General features: G+C 47.1%; 3 protein-coding genes across 4 annotated transcripts; 1 reads left to right on the top strand and 2 right to left on the bottom strand.

Annotated features, from left to right (window-relative positions):
• Nucleotides 1-5,349, bottom strand: LOC100829091 (probable beta-D-xylosidase 2). The gene is made up of 3 exons (XM_003567011.4): nt 4,892-5,349; nt 954-2,283; nt 1-862 (listed from the first exon to the last, which is right to left on the bottom strand). The coding sequence occupies exons 1-3, from the start codon at nt 5,282-5,284 to the stop codon at nt 246-248; spliced, it is 2,340 nt and encodes a 779-aa protein (XP_003567059.3). The 5' UTR covers nt 5,285-5,349; the 3' UTR covers nt 1-245.
• A 4,755-nt stretch (nt 5,350-10,104) lies between these two features.
• On the bottom strand, nt 10,105-12,192 carry LOC100829395 (disease resistance protein RGA2). Of its 2 annotated transcripts, none has more exons than XM_003569655.4 (2): nt 12,051-12,192; nt 10,105-11,954 (listed from the first exon to the last, which is right to left on the bottom strand). In XM_003569655.4, exon 2 carries the CDS (start codon nt 11,888-11,890, stop codon nt 10,241-10,243), a length of 1,650 nt encoding a protein of 549 aa, XP_003569703.2. In that variant the 5' UTR covers nt 11,891-11,954; nt 12,051-12,192; the 3' UTR covers nt 10,105-10,240. The 2 variants fall into 2 exon arrangements, with proteins under 2 accessions (XP_003569703.2, XP_024315743.1); XM_024459975.1 differs by having other exon boundaries at nt 10,105-11,957; nt 12,051-12,189.
• A 322-nt stretch (nt 12,193-12,514) lies between these two features.
• LOC100829702 lies at nt 12,515-14,821 on the top strand. The gene is made up of 2 exons (XM_024459976.1): nt 12,515-13,118; nt 14,714-14,821. Exons 1-2 carry the CDS (start codon nt 12,552-12,554, stop codon nt 14,717-14,719), a joined length of 573 nt encoding a protein of 190 aa, XP_024315744.1. The 5' UTR covers nt 12,515-12,551; the 3' UTR covers nt 14,720-14,821.
• Nucleotides 14,822-15,996: the final 1,175 nt, after the last annotated feature.

Genomic DNA, 15,996 nt, shown 5'->3' on the forward strand with positions numbered 1-15,996 from the left:
TTGACACAAGAAGAACCAATGATTCTTTGTATTCCTTCCAGTTAATCAATCGTTTTCAGACGTAGAACAATTTTAGTGATGAGGTGGCGCATCCCTTATTCCTGTCTCCACCTTTGCAGAGACAGTGCCCGGCACTATGGAAACCCAATTCCCGAATCAATACATCAAAAGTCAAAACCCCCAAAGAGATCGCAGCCCCTGCAAGAAGACATCCATGGCCTAACAGTTGCTACCTGCGATGCTTTCTATGCCGCTAGCTGCTCGACACCGAGCATGACGGCGTGGGTCAGCTCCTCGCCGATCATCAGGCGGTGCTCGCCGATGGGGATCCTCCGGACCCCTTCCTGATCGGCGATGCTGAGGCTTCCACAGACGTCGACGCCCATCTTGACGCGTGCCACGGCGCCGGCGGCCACGTGCACCTTCTCGAACGCCACCAACTGCCGGACCGGCGCGCCGTGGATTGCAGCGATGGGTGGCGAGGCGTACACGAACACCGTGTGCGCGCCGTCCCGGCTGCCGACGTTCTTCACGTCGACGTGGACCGAGACGCTCAGGCCCTCGCACTGTGCGTGCGCCACTCTCACATCGTTGAGATGCGACGCCGTGGTCGTGTTGATGGCGGCGGTAGTACGGTGTCCAGCGGCGCGCCGGACGGTGAGGTGTGCTGGCGCGTGCGCGAGCGTGTGGGCGAACTTGGTGTAGCTGAGGCCGTGTCCGAACGGGTGGATCGTCGGGCCGGCGTAGAACCGGTATGTCCGGCCCGGGTAACCTCTCGCTGGATCGGCGCGCATCGCCATGTTCGTCATCGGCGCCTTCCGCAGGTAATCCTCCGGGTACCATGTCACTGGTAGCTTCCCTCCTGCACAAATTCCATGTTCCAACCCGAAATCAATCTCAAGCTCACTTTCTTGGTATGGAAATTTCGGTCTTTTTGTTCCAATTGTAGGTACCTGGGTTGTGGTGGCCGAAGATCACGTCAGCGATGGCCTGGCCACCGGCCTGGCCAGGGTACCCAGCCCACAGGATGGCGGCGACGTTCCGGTCGTTCTGGGCAAACGCGATGTCAACTGGCCCGCCGGACATGAGCACGAGGATCACCGGCCCTTTGGAGGCCCTAGCCACGGCCGAGACGAGCTCCGCCTGCCTGCCTGGAAGGAGTAGGGTTGTCCTGTCCAGGCCCTCGGCCTCGACCGACTGATCAAGCCCGACGACGACGACCGTGGCATCAGCGTGGCGGGCCGCGTCGACCGCAGCGTCGATCGGCTGGCCGCTGCCCTGGCACGCCACGTCCGTGCAGCCCGCCTGGTGCACGGTGGCTCGTGCGTACCGGCCGACCCCCTGCAGCGGCGTGGTGTACGCGCAAGGCTTGCCCGCGTAGTTCCCGATCATGGCCACGGTAGCCTCCGAGTGCGGGCCAACGACCGCAACGGTGCCGCGGCGGTGGTGCGAGGACAGCGGCAGCCTCATGTTGTTCCCCCCTCCGTTCTTGAGGAGCACGATGCTCTGACACGCCGCCTCGAGCGCCAGCTCCCTGTGCGCCGGCGTGCACACGTGCTGCGGCCCGAGGTGGCCAAACGGCTGCGCGGCCACGTCGCCGTCGAACATCCCGAGCCGCATCTGCACGGTAACAGTGTTGACGACGGCTGCGTCTATATCCGCCTCCTTCACCTTCCCCTGGGCCACGGCCGCCTCGGTGTACTGCGCGAGGAAGGGGCCGCAGTCAAGGTCGAGCCCCGCCCGGAGCGTGGCGGCGACGGCGTCCTCGCGGGTCCGCGTGTAGTGCTGCTCCCGGTAGAAGACGTCGACGGAGTCGCAGTCGGAGACGATGTACCCATCGAGCTTCCACTTCCCACGGATCGTGCCGCGGAGGAATCCTTGGTCGGCGCAGGTGGGCACGCCGTTGACCTGGTTGTAGGAGCACATGACGGCGGCGGCGCGCCCTTCGACGACGCAGGCGCGGAAGGGCGCGTTGAAGGTGTCCTCCAGGTCCTGCGGCGTCACGATGGCGTTGAAGTGGAAGCGGTCCGCGCCCGACCAGCGGTCCAGGTCGTACGCCGTGAAGTGCTTGCAGCAGGCGGCTGTCTTGAGCCGGCCGGCGTGCTGCTGTTGGAGGCCACGGACGTAGGCGGCGGCGTAGCGGCCGGAGACGGCGGGGTCCTCGCCGGGCGTCTCCTGGCCGCGGCCCCACCGAGGGTCGCGGAAGATGTTCACGTTGGGGCTCCAGAAGGTGAGGCCCGCCTGCCTGCCGTTGTATATCGCGCGGCCCTCGTCTGACACCGCCTGCATGTATACATGTATTAGTACAAGTATACTTATGTATCAGAGTACATTAGTACGACTAGTTTGGTGAGCAATGAGCTAGTTTTAAGTATGTGCATCTACTTTTAAAAAACGTTTAGATATATATGTAATATGTAGACAACAATTTAGGGTCGAAGAGAGTATTAATAATCCCTTCGTTTCTAAATACTTGTTGCTGATTTAATGCAATTGCAACAAAACTAGTATCTACGAGCTAGTTTTTCTTACAACAAAACTTTTTAGATGGGACTATAATTTTATTAAATCAACAACAAAGGAATAAACAATCTTTAATTAGTACCTATGAGCTAGTTTTTCTTACAACAAAGTTGTTTGCATTTGTATTTTAATTTTGTCGCCGCAGAAAAAAAAACCCTTCATCCCATATTAAGTGACGAAATGATACGTGTATTTAGACGTTCTTTGGTTAGATACATTCATACTTGTGCAAATTTGAGTCACTTAATATGAGACGGAGGGAGTATTTCCTAACCTAAGACTTGCACATTTCTTAGACTAAAACTGTACTTTGAAAAATATGTAAACTTAGTAGAATATTAATGTAACCTTTTTAGGGAGGTGAAAAATGATCATCGACGGGTGATGACAAAGAAAGCTCAGAAGGATAACTAACCACTACTAAATTTTAAATAAATGGATCAAGAAAAGGTGAAGCATCTGATCACTAAAACTGAAAGCCGTTCTGGCTAAATCTTAAATAAACAGTCCAATGAAATGTGAAACCTCCGATCGCTAAAACAAATCTTATGGAAAACTCATAAACCTCGAATCACTAGTTCCAACTTGTTTCCTTTTAAACCCACGTTGCTTCAATCTTTGCCGTCGGAACTAGACATTACTCCACAGTTTTTTAAGTTTTCACTGAAAACAGTTTTTCACTTTATATATTGTCTTACTTATCATCCCATGCTGTTAATGTAAAGTTGTCTACGATTATGTCTATTTCCACAGGGTGCTTTACAAAAAAGCTTTTTGCAAAATTGACTGAAATATAGAGAAAGCTTCTAGACAACCGTGCAGCAATGAAATGGGAGAAAATGTAGCAACATGAATCATGCAAGTGCACAGACACCGAGATGAGATCGTATCTCTGCCTCTCGGACGAATCACGTGGGTAGTCTGGATGGATGCTGCACTGTACCCCTATCAAGTTACGATGCAGCTGCTTGATTGGATGGATTCACAAGGGACAGAAGACACAGGTCCGTCCACTGCTCCAGTCGGTACCAACTTGCTCAAAGACTGAAATGCTAGTTCACTCTCGAATTGAACAAAAAAAACAATAAAATTGTATGTTCTATTTTTTAATTAGAAGAAAAAATCAAAATTCAAAACAGCCAAATAACTACCAAGGACATCATCGACTCCATCAAAAGACAAAGAAGTATACTGAATTCCTAACCGCATGTACCCAGGTCCGGGCACATTGCCAAGAATTTCGATCAAGTCGCGCTATTGGCCAGCCAGGAATTCCACCAACAACTCCCTTCCACCCTGGTAAAATCGGACACTACCACTGGTCCACTACACTAACTTAGCTATAGTACTGTACTAGCAGATCAGTGCAACACTTTGGGGTTGGTATTTATTTGTCTCCCTTGATAATGCTGGCACAGTATGGTGGCAGCTAGCAAGTGTACTGCATGTGCATGCTGCTGGTTTAATGAAAAGTTGTAATTAAGTTGCTACCGCATAGATAAATGTATGCCATCTTGTTATTTTTGTGTTTAGATGGATGAATGTCACTAGATTTGTCTTTAAAAGTAGCTTTAAAGTGTCAAAGGCAGGCAGCCACTTGCAAAAGGACATATGGGTCGTTTGCCTTCCTTGGCTCATCATTCACACATGTTGTAGGCTCCACGCCTCTACATGGATAAGAGTTAGTACTAGTACTTATTCACCTACGGACCTACCAATCATCCACACCACTGGATGCTACTTACTGTGACAGACTGACAGTGCCATAGCACGGTACGCTGCAATTTTGGTAGTTAGTTAGCTGGCTCTTTCTACATGAACCTGCATCACTTCACACTGACGATAACCGAGAATTTCGTGAGTTCGTCAGCAGCACAGCATGATCAATTGTCAGGTTCATCAGTGTAATCGAAAGGGGCTGCTTGCTTGGTTAGTTAGGGTCCTATGGCCATTGGCCGGAACGTTGTTCATGTGAATGTTGTGTGGATTATTCGTCTTGTACTCCACGGCCAAATAATATGTGACGGAGCGAGTATGTTTTTACCGGTCTATGAAAAAAATTCGGAAGAGTAGGGGTATCCTGACAGGTTGTTCCGTGCGGTACGATCTTGCTTTTAGATTCGTGCTAGCAACCATCAAGAAAAATGAGAAGTGCACTCCACTCAAACCCACTCTGAACTGAACTCTGCTCGAGGCACGAGGCAGGCACGCCTCACTGAGAGAGACGCACGCAGCCAAAACAAGAGTTCACATGCACGCGGACAGAGCAAACAGCAAAAGAGAAGCAATGGCCAATGGCAATGCCGGCGGCGTGGCCAATGTCACGAGGGCGAGCACGCGGTAGAACGTAAGTGTACGCACGACGTACCCGGCCGATGAGCTCCCAGAGCGAGGCGTTGAAGGAGGCGGCGGTGCCGATGACCTGCGGGAACGCGGTGGCCCCCGGGAAGGCGCCGCCGAAGCGCACCCCCGGCCCGGTGTCCGACACGCCGTGGAGCGCCTCCGACCACCACTCGTAGCCCTCCACCCCGAGCCGCGGCACCCCGGCCGCGTTGTTCACCAGGAGCCGCACCTTCTCCGCCCGCGTCAGCCGCGCCACCAGGTCCCGCGCGCGCGCCCGCGGCGGCAGCGCCTGCCGGCAGAACGGAAGCCTCGTCGACGGGCCGCCAGGCGCGCACGCGAACGGCGGGCGCGTCGCCGCCGCCGCCGCCCCGGCGAGGAGGAGGAGGAGCAGCGGCAGGAGGGGGAGGAGGCCGCCCATGGGGGTTGGTTGCTTTTTCTTGCGAGGTGTTTGCGGAAATGGGAGAGGGGGAGAAGGCGCGTGCGGCGTGCTTATATAGCACAACAGGCGGAATGATGCTGCAAGTTGCAACCACCATCAAGGATTTCATCAGAGCTCTGAAGGAAAAAAAAGGATTCAGAAGTTACCAAAGTTATGGACAGTTTTGTTTCAAGGAAAAACAAAGGTATTTTTATTAGGAACCTGTAACGATTTTTTTAAGGAGGAGCATTGGTTAATTCTTCATGCAAAGGAAGGTATTTGGAAGGCCTATTGGTTTTTTTGAGGAAAATAGGCTCATTTGGTTATCCAAAGAAAGGTATTTCATAGATGAAAAATGCATGGTTGAATTAGAGGGGGAAAAAAAGGCTCAACAGGCTTTCGGTAAAAACAGATTAATTAGCTGCCCAAAGAAAAGTATCTTGGAAACCCATGAAGGGATTTCAGATACTTGTATACAACCTCTAGTTCATCGCCAGAAGGAAAAAAAACATCTAGTTTAGTATCTCGTGTGTTGTAAGCTTGTAATCAGTCTTGAAGCCTTGGGTAAATGGGTGCACACGGCACACCTTCATGGTTGTCTTGTTTCTCTTGCGCATGTGAGAGAGCAAAGGATTTTTTGGGATGTTGTCGCGTTGTCGGTGCAAGTTGTTCAGTGTTGTCTTTCGGTCATAATCTCTGTGTTCCCTGCGAAAGGCAGGTAAAATAGGTAAAGTAGTTTTGCGCAGGTATTGAAGGGCAGCGCACATCTGCCTTTTTGCAGGTATTCTTGACCAAAACTTGTGCAGGTAATTGACAGCGATCATAAGCAAAGAAAATGCATGTACTATTTTGACCAAAATTTGTGCAGGTAATTTACAACGGTCATAAGCAAATGAATGATTAGCCATCACGTTGAATTGTCAAGAACGCAAGATTAACTAGAGAAGATTAAGCATGCATCTCTAACACTTCTAAGAGGCTAAGATAAATATGGTAGGATAAGTAGTATGTGTTGGATTTTTGGACGAAGAAAAAAAAAGCTTAAATCATCTCTCTGATGGTCTGCTAACATGAAACTGGATCAGCTTTCACGTGAAGAGCACTTGTCACCTTTCTTTCTTACTTACTTTCTTTTTTGTTTGGGTTGTTTTGGAAACGTGGGGTGGATAACCATCTTTCTCCAGTGTCATCTAAGTTACCTTGGAATATTCGTTGGGGTTTATCTAAAATTATATTTTTGTACTGCTCAATGGCGTATTTTATTTCTTTTAATTAAGGCTTTGATCCAAAATTACTTCATTAACATGTGACATATGTGACACGGATCGTAACTAAGTACTTTTGAATATATGGCTGTGTGCATCAATTAATGCAGAGGCCGAGGGTACTCCTTTTCGAAAAAAAGTACTTTTGGATATGAATACAATAATATAATATTTCTTCACAAAATTTAAATATTAACATACTAACTGTTGGTCAAAGGCTTGGTCAAAAGAAACGAAATACATCTTATATTTTGCAATGAAGAGAGTATGTGCAATAAATTGTATGGTTGACGTTTTCTGTGGATCATCAATTTATCGATATTTTTGGAGTTGGTAGAAGTAATTTCTTCATTTTGGATAAAACAAAATGAGGGCACCAAATATCTCATGTATTGCTTTTCTACACTAACTTCAAAGACTCGTAGCAAGAGAGGCGATTATACCTCTTAGAAATTTTAATTTGTATTTTGCGAGCATTTCCCACTCTTTCCAAATTCTTTCAAATTTAATTCTAAAATCCGAAGAGCCACATCTGCAAAATTTGGTTTGGCCAATGATTATTCTATTAATACGTATCTACATGCTACAAAATTGGTGCATTTTTTTTTTGCGGGTAATTGGTGCATTTCATTTATATTTGAAAGTAATTGCGTATGGTTGTGAGTTTGTGTCATAGTCAAACATTAGCAAGATATTGTTGATCAAAGTCTTATCCCTACCAAACAAAATATGCTTTGCATTTCCATATGTATTTTTCGAATCCTGCATTTTTTTAAGTGTCAGGTGTTTGTTTGTAACTCGAAGATTATGTAAGACGTACTCCTGGATGAAGATGCATTTTCCACGTCTGCTTTGCCGGATTTAGGGGATGTTTGGTTTGAACCCATAAATTCCATGTCAAAATTTGCTTGCCAATATTTAGGGGCTGTTTGGTTTGAGCCCACAAATTCAATGTCAAAATTTGCTTGCCCATGAGTTGGCAGCTTTGGCTGAAAAACTGAACTAGATTTGTTAGTGGGGCATTGGTTTGCCGAAACATTGGCTTTCATCCAAACAAGAGCCAAATTTTAGTCAATGATGAAAAATTTGGTAGAGTGAAGTCCGGTCACCATCCAAACGTTCCTTTAGCTTCACAGCCTTAACACACACTTACTATTAATCCATAATCTTCGATAACAACCGAACTTGAACGGCGCCCGTTTTTTCTCTGGTTGGGCAGTTAGCGGTTGTTCGAGGCCGTACGCTAGACCAAAATGTCGTAACTTCACCAAACGTGTTTATGACTTACAACAGCTACTCATTGAATTTTACTACACGTACGTTCTCTCAATGCAACATGCATGATCTCACCTATAGCTAAGAACAGAGTACGCAAGACGTCTTAAGGAGTCAAAGGGTGTACCATGGCATGCATTTGCCGTCTAAGACAAGATCTCTTATGCGAAACAATGCGCTTCCTTCATTCGGCATTTTTTTTTAATCTTTTTTCCAGTCTCGACTAGGAGATTCCGACCCTCATTTTTCAACCATTTACAGCAGTAGAGTACTTAAATTTCAAAAAAAAAACACCTGTATTTAATGACATGTTGAACTAAATTTAAATTTTTGCGACACATTTGTCATACAGACGACGAATTGCCCCATTGACTCATCTCAACCATGGTATGGCGGTCTTGCTCAGCGAAGACTAGTTCTTCCCATGCTTTTCTCTTCCAGCAACATCCCATTGATTGGATCCCAAACCTTCACTTCACACCTCACATTCTCGCCTAGATCCCAACCATCCTAATCAGAGTCATGTCTGCATGATGCACGGGTAGGGATGTTAGAACTCGTCCTCACTCTTAAATATAGTAAAATATAGCAGTATATGTGCAAAATCTGGTAAGTTGTGTCACACAATTCAAATCGAGTAAAAGTTTGTCAATTTGATGCAGTTTTGTGCACAGGGTTGAATCTGGGCCATTGGTCAATTCTTTGAGATCTGTGATAGGATTGCACCATGACACACATGAAACTTTCTATAAACCCTCAATGGAACCATTATGATATGTGGTAGGATTGCACCGGCCGGTAGCCACTTAGCAGTCCGACTCAATCACCTCATGGCTCAGGTGTTCCACACAAAAATCATAATTGTTTCATTCCATCTTGTTACTTGTTTACTTCAATTTTGTCATGCCTATACGAGGTTTAGGAATTTTTGCACTTTCAAGAAAGAACACCCATACGCCGTTGTTGCGGACTCCTGACAAAAAAGTTGAATATGATATTATCATCTCCGAAGCAGAGCTTCAAGCCAATGCTTTCAACAAGGGCTTGACACACATGCGTCAACACTACGGCCATCATTCCACAACTAGTACTCCCTCCGACCGGTATTATTTGTCTCAAATTTATCCAAATACGAATGTATCTATGTGTAAAAACTATCTAGATACATGTGATATTTCGACAAGTAATTCCGGCCGGAGAAAGTAGTAAAAAACATGAGCAAAGATTAGTTGACTTCACTCTTTACAGGTTGGATTTACGTTTCTTTTAGATAACAGAAGAAAACATCTCTATGGCCTCTGCATCCAGAGATGCACAAAACCCACGTTATTACAAGGGAAAAAGAAAAAAGAGAACATGAATCATACATCCATGGGAATTGGTCATTATAAAGTTTATTACTAAACCGACACCAATTGTGGGACATACATAATTCCCTGGCGAGAAACGTCAGCCCGTGGATTTTCTTTTACATTGACATGTAGTAGCACATCATGCGGGCACTCTGTTTTGGTGTAACTTTCTTTGAAATAATATACAAGTACCAACAGAAATAACAATAAGTATTTGGTAAATATGATCTTTTATGGGAAGACAGAACTGCAAATATCTGCAGACTATCTGACACTATAAAATTATTCCTATATTTTTAATTGCCACCAGAAAGGTTGTGCAAAGAGCCCAGAGGTCTAGGAACATAAAGAAGAAAGGCGAAGAAAGGTTGTGCGGTTGTGACTAGCAGGTAGTTCGCAACAATGACATTACAAGATAACTCCCAATATGACTGAGTGACTGACGACTACATTAGGTCTTCATTGTTCAGTCCAGAGACACCAACACACAAACAAGGAGTGCTCCAGGCAGCAGGTAAGCTATTTGGTGTGGTTTTGTTCATTTTATCAAGTCCATGATCCTGTGCGTCGAGGTACACTTGTTGTAAGGGGCTAACAGCCAGCTAGTGTTTGTGCTGCATATTGACCAGGCTTGATCCTAGCTTAGAGCGCATTAACGGACGTTGTGTTGTTCCTGTTATATATACGGAATAGGCCATGTTTGAAATTCAGTTATTTCAAGGGAAACGGTAGGCAAGTGTTGGATTAGCAACTGTGAGGTTTTGTGTCAGTAGCATCTGTATCTTCATACACGTTTTCTCCGTCAATTTGTGATAAGAAAGGTTCTGCCAATCTGTGCATGGGAGCAGTTCTACTAGAGGGTTATGCTGTGTGATTAGTGTCGACTATCAGGTTCAACCGTTCAGCATTCCACTTGAAAAGTTATAGCTTGAGACCCAAGGAGCAAATCTATAAGTACATATAAGGAGATGTAACACACCGACAGAAACAAGAACTTAACTTAACAATTCTTTTTAAGGCGGCAGGCTAAGATTTACAAATTGCAGAATTACAGAGTTTTCACATCAAATCCTGTCCCGCCGAGACCGAGGCCGCTTCTTACCGATCACCGCGTGCTTGTCAGTCGGAGACACGACGAAGCTCACCAAGTAGGTGAAGCAGGGAGGTATCCTCGACCTCCATGCCACTGCTTGAAATCTCCCCAGAGACGTGACACTCCCAGACAGGACGTCCTGCGCCGTTATCCTGGGGACCTCACTGCTCTGGGGAGAGCGGTGCTGGTAAATATCGCGCATCACAACGACGTTCTTCCTCTTGGCCATCGTCCAGATGTACACGGGCTGGTCCTTCCGCAGTAGATCGGTCGGGTGCTCACCGAACAAGCTGAGGTGCCTGCTCGCGAAATCTCTCAGGCATCTCAGCACCTTTAACCAGAACCTGGCGTCAAGATTGGCTCTCAGTAATCCGGCGACGGTGTTCGCCGCCATGAAGGACCTGTTCATGTACACCGCGATGTCCATACCGAGGGCTGCCAGTTCCGGCCGCTCTGCCGGGTTTGAGCTCCCAAATGCGATCGTCTTGAAGAAATACCAGTAAGCTTCTTGGGGCAAGAAATTCAGCGTGAGAGCCCGTTCTGTTCCAAATGATGCTGTCTTCTCTGAACGGCTCGTCAGTAAAATTTTGCTGCCTGGCGACATGTGGTTCACTGCAGAAGTGTAGAGCCGCCTCCACGTTTCCTCCTCCATGTCCCTGGCTAGCTCAACGACAGCAAGCGAGCCTCGGCCAGGGGTGGGAGCAAGGCTCTGTTGCTTGACCACGCCGCTACCTCTCATACTGGCCAAGATTCCGCCATCAAGATCGTCTCCGGTGAAGAAAACGATCGACGAGAAATGGTCGCGCACCCTGTCGTCCAGGCAGACATGCTCAACAAGCGTGCTCTTTCCGACCCTCGCCGCGCCGATTATCGGAAGCACGCCCAGGTCTCCATTGCTCTCGGCCTGACTTCTAAACAGAAAATTGATAATCGTCTCCATTTCCATCTGCCGACCAAACATGACCTGGTCAAGAAACAAATAGGCGCTGTAAGGTTGCCGGGAGATGCGAGGATAGCTGGGCAAGAATGTGACGAAGAACTCCCGCATGCCACCCATCATCCTCTCGAGGCTACCAAGCATCTTGTCCAGATTATCGCTGCTTCCAGCGTCAAGCAAGCTCTCCATGCTCGTGGCATCGCACACGGAGAAGAGCGAACATCTGGAACTTGAAGGACTGAACCTGGACAGGGCAAGTGAACGGCCAGTGCTACTCAGGCTCAGCTCGCCGCCGGCTCTTTGGGCTCGGTACCTGAAGGTGTCCAGCATGTAGTAGCCTCTGTACATACCTTGTCTGAGCATCTGGAGCTGCTGTAGCATGGCCTGGTTGGTGATGTGCCGGCCCTCAGCCTCCTCGATGGCGGCGTCGATCCTCAGCAACAGCCCCTTTAGCCTCTGGAGCTTCTCCAGCTTCTCCTCTGCTCCCTTGTACTGCACGTATCGCTTCACCATCATGGACAGAGCTCTAGTGACAAGATCGCCCACAATTGCAGAAAGAAGCGGCTCCATTTCGGGAGCCCACCCCCCTGCGAGATTGCTGGTGTAGTTGTTGAATCGAACGAAGAAGAGGAGGGAATGGCCAAGGAGTGTACGGGGTTCGAGTTCGATGCATAAAGTCCTCATTTCTGCACATGTGCTGCCGCAACTTTGACGAAAAGGCCGTCCACATGCTCGGGGTATGCTGGTCCTGCTTAACCGTGACGTGATGCACGGTCAGTCATGGGTGTCAACCTAAGGATATTTATGTTGAAAATCTTTTTATATCAAGTTAAAAACCGTATACCGGTTAAGAAGCGATAGCTTAGATTTACAGAGATCACGTTATCCGGGCGAAAATATACTTGGCAAATTCTCTAGCAAACCCTGGTTATTAGAAACTTGATCGGGTACTCATGAGCACAGATTGGGAAAAGTACTCCTTGTACAGTCACACAGGCCAACTAGTCAAGTTCCCCCCATGAATGAGTGATGTCAATGTTTGTACCTTCAAACGTCAAAGATATGATCTGAAGCCAGCACCAAACATTATATGCCCCTCTAAGAAAAACCAGACACAAATAAAGCATCTTCTTCCCCTTTCACTCCAGAAAGATTCAGGATGGAGGTGATCGTCTCTGCAGTTCTTGGCGATGTTATCAGCAGGTCCATATCCTTCTTCATCGACACATACCGCCAGCTGCAAACCAGAGGAACGGAGGAGAGCGTCCAATAGCTCCGCCGTGTGCTGCTGCGAGTCCAGGCCACCGTCGAGGAGGCCGAGAGGCGGGACATTTCAAACCAAGCGATGCTCCAGCAGCTCGACATTCTGAGGCACGGCATGTACAGAGGCTACTACGTGCTCGACGCCTTCACTTGCACAGGCCATGGTGATGGTGATCCCGCCGCCAAGGATGAAGCGAGCAACCACTCATTCGCCTTGTCCAGATTCAATCCCACCAAGCGTCTCCACCTCTCTACCCAGTCGCCAAAGAACATGGTGTTCGATGGCAAAGGGCTCAATGAGCTCAGGAAAGTACTCTATGGCCTCGAGATGATTGTCACCGACATGGCGGAATTTGTGGTATTCTTGAAGAGCTACCCTCCAATCTCCCGCCAACCTTGCAGCAGCTACTTGTTTTCAGACATGCATATGTTTGGTCGCCATACGGAGTACGAGAGGATCGTGAGCTTTCTACTGCAGGTTGCTCCCCCTGGCACAGGAAATTGTAGCGTTCTTCCAATAGTTGGACCAGTAAGAGTTGGAAAGACCACCCTTGTTGAGCATGTTTGCTATGACGAGAGGGTGCGCAGTTACTTCTCCTCGATTGTTTCCTTCAGCAGAGATGATCTTGAAAGCGCGAAGGCGGATACTCTGCAAAACAGTGGTGTTGTTAAGTACAGAAATGGTGCTTCGCATGGGAGGCTACTGATTATTCTGGAATTAACAGGGGATTTGGAGAATGAAATATGGAGAAGGTCGCGTTCTTCACTGAAACATATGGCACATGGCAGCAAAGTCATAGTTACAAGTAGGTCAGACAAGATCATGCGTTTTGGAACAACACAGGCTCTACAACTGAATGGTTTGCCCCAGGAAGCTTACTGGTACTTTTTTAAGATGATTGCATTGAGAAGTGCTGGCCGCAAGGACTGTCCGGATCTATCATCTATAGCTAGGGAGATTGCAGCTGAGCTGCGTGCTTCTTTCACCAATGCAAACATAATTGGCACCTTACTGAGAGCTAATCCTGATGTCCGGTTTTGGTGCAAGGTTCTCGAGCGCATAAGAGAATTCACTGCCAAGCATATACTTATGTTTGGCGAACATCCAGTTGATCTCGTGCGGAAAGACCGACCTATATACCTCTGGAGGATGACCGGCAGTTCAGAAGTCCTTATAGCCCATCGCTATTATGAGGTGTGCTCTCCTCAGCAAGAAGTTCCCAAGCTAACAGCGGTTGATGTTATGGGGGGAGGAGATATACCTCATGGAAAATTTGAATACCTTGCATGGAAATCTCAGATACCTCCCTACTATAGCTACCAGATGAGTTGCAGCATAGTCACATCGCGGCGTACAATGGTGAAGAAGAAGAAGCGCTCTCGGTTGCAAACTATTTGATCATTAATGCAGGCGTGCGCTACTGGAGGTTATCCTAGGGCTAGGTGTTTATATATTTGTATGTTGCCCCTCCGTGTCTCCGTGGTCTCTGATTTGTGCAGAGAGGACTTAATGAAATCTGGATGCTGGCAACAAACTGAACTACAATAACTCTGTAACATACATTTGAAGTCAAATGAAATCTTGACTATAATTCTGTAGTGAAAATTGCATCATGCGCATTGACTGAATCAAAATGAAATCTGGAGTATGATCTCACTGACATAGTTTGCCGCAGATGCAAATTCTCTTTGTTTGCATGTCATTACATGAATATGCAGGTACGGTAATGTTAGTGTGGCCCCATGTCTGTCATACTCGTGGCGTTACATTTAATATATTTAACGTCCCAATTCCATTCTGAAGATGAAGCCGTTTATGTTGTACCGACTGGTGAACCATTTCAGAGCTCATACTGGCAAACTTCCTTCTCCAACAACCATTTACCAGCACAGTATATTCCATCAGGTGAACAAGTAGCTCATTACTGAATATATTAAAACCTTCAGAACATACTGTACTAGATTACTACACTGATTTCTTGAATGCGGTGATATATGCGGCCGTTCGTTTCTATTGAGACTACAAAACTATATGAGCTATGAGTGTTGACTTCCTTGTCAATCGAGAGTACTGAAGTTTTCTGCCAAACTGGAATAGAGGCCCGTAAGAGTGGCGTTGGTTTGCACAAATTGACCTGACTAATCTGGGGTACAACGCGCGCAGTAGAAGAACCCTAGAGCAGCATGGCACACGAAACGAGTACATTCAAACAATCCGAATGCTCAAAAGAAAGAACCTGCTACCTGTGAATCTCGGCGAGTAGGGTAAGAGGGCAGGTGCGGCCGGCCGCGCGGGCCGGCGGACCATAGACTCCATAGACAGTAGACAGCTGACGAGGCAGGGAGAAGGCCTCCGGCATCCGCTGCAAAGATCACTGAGAAGCCAAGGACGCCCGCGCCACGCAGCCGCCGGCCGGCGCCCGGCGGTCGCCGCACTCGCAGCTATTGGACGGGGCGAAAGACTTGGAAAGAGGCAAAGTTCGGCAGGAACGTGTCGATTCGTGACGGTGTGACGGGAGATATGGCTGGACTTTTCATGGGCTTCACTTCGTCACATGGGCCAAAATACGGAGAAAAACTCAAAAAGATAAAGGGAACCAATTTTTCACGTTAAAACGTTGGTCTTCGGAGCAATATCTTTCCTAGACGAAATTTTGGTCTAACTTATACCATCTGATTAATTCTAAAACCACGTAGTTACATACTCTCTTAGTCTTGTATTAACTGATTTTCTATTAGATGTATCTAGACGCATTTTAGGCATAAATATTGATCAGATTTGAGTCACTTAATATGGGACAGAGGGATTACAATAAAATAGGCCCTGAACTCGTGTTAAAAAAAAGGCGTTGCACTTAGAATTTCAATCTCTTTTGGAAAGCAACAAGTGCGTCTTGAGTAATAAAGAACGAAATGCAAGGGTTGCATCCCCTGTTTCAACTCCGGACCGTTCCTCTGCTAGTTATTGGTTTGTTCCATAAGAAAAGACATTGCAACTTTTTCTTGAATTTTTCTATAAATTAAATTTGTGTCGCCGAATCCATTCTTATCTCTTTCAGAGTTTGACGCGTAGAAGTCCCCATTTCTACACATGTGTTGCTGCAACTTTGACAACAAGGCCGACGAAATTGACACAACCGAGAGCGAGTCAGTGCCTCCTCAGTGGCCACTAATAAATAGAAATTATTTTTCTTGCTAGAAAGGGAAAAAAATTATGTGACATATGGTAATGGTTTATGACCCAATTGAGCCTGCTAAGACAGTTAGGGTATGTGGTACCCATCTATATACTCACTTATTAGAGATGACATTAAACAATTAACACCATATCTTTCTCCGTCCAATGTTCATATTGATTGTGTACGGGTCAATAGTACTGCACGGATGGATGACGCGACCAATGGTGACAAGGTCGTTTTTCCTTGTCCAACTTTTTCTTTTGCGAGGAAAATGTCATTTTCTAGGGAAGTTGTTTCTCATCATTGTGAAGAGATGGCTATGTTCTCTATATTCCGTATCATCAAAAA

This window comes from Brachypodium distachyon, chromosome 2 (genome assembly GCF_000005505.3).
Source record: "Brachypodium distachyon strain Bd21 chromosome 2, Brachypodium_distachyon_v3.0, whole genome shotgun sequence".
Lineage (NCBI taxonomy): Eukaryota > Viridiplantae > Streptophyta > Magnoliopsida > Poales > Poaceae > Brachypodium > Brachypodium distachyon.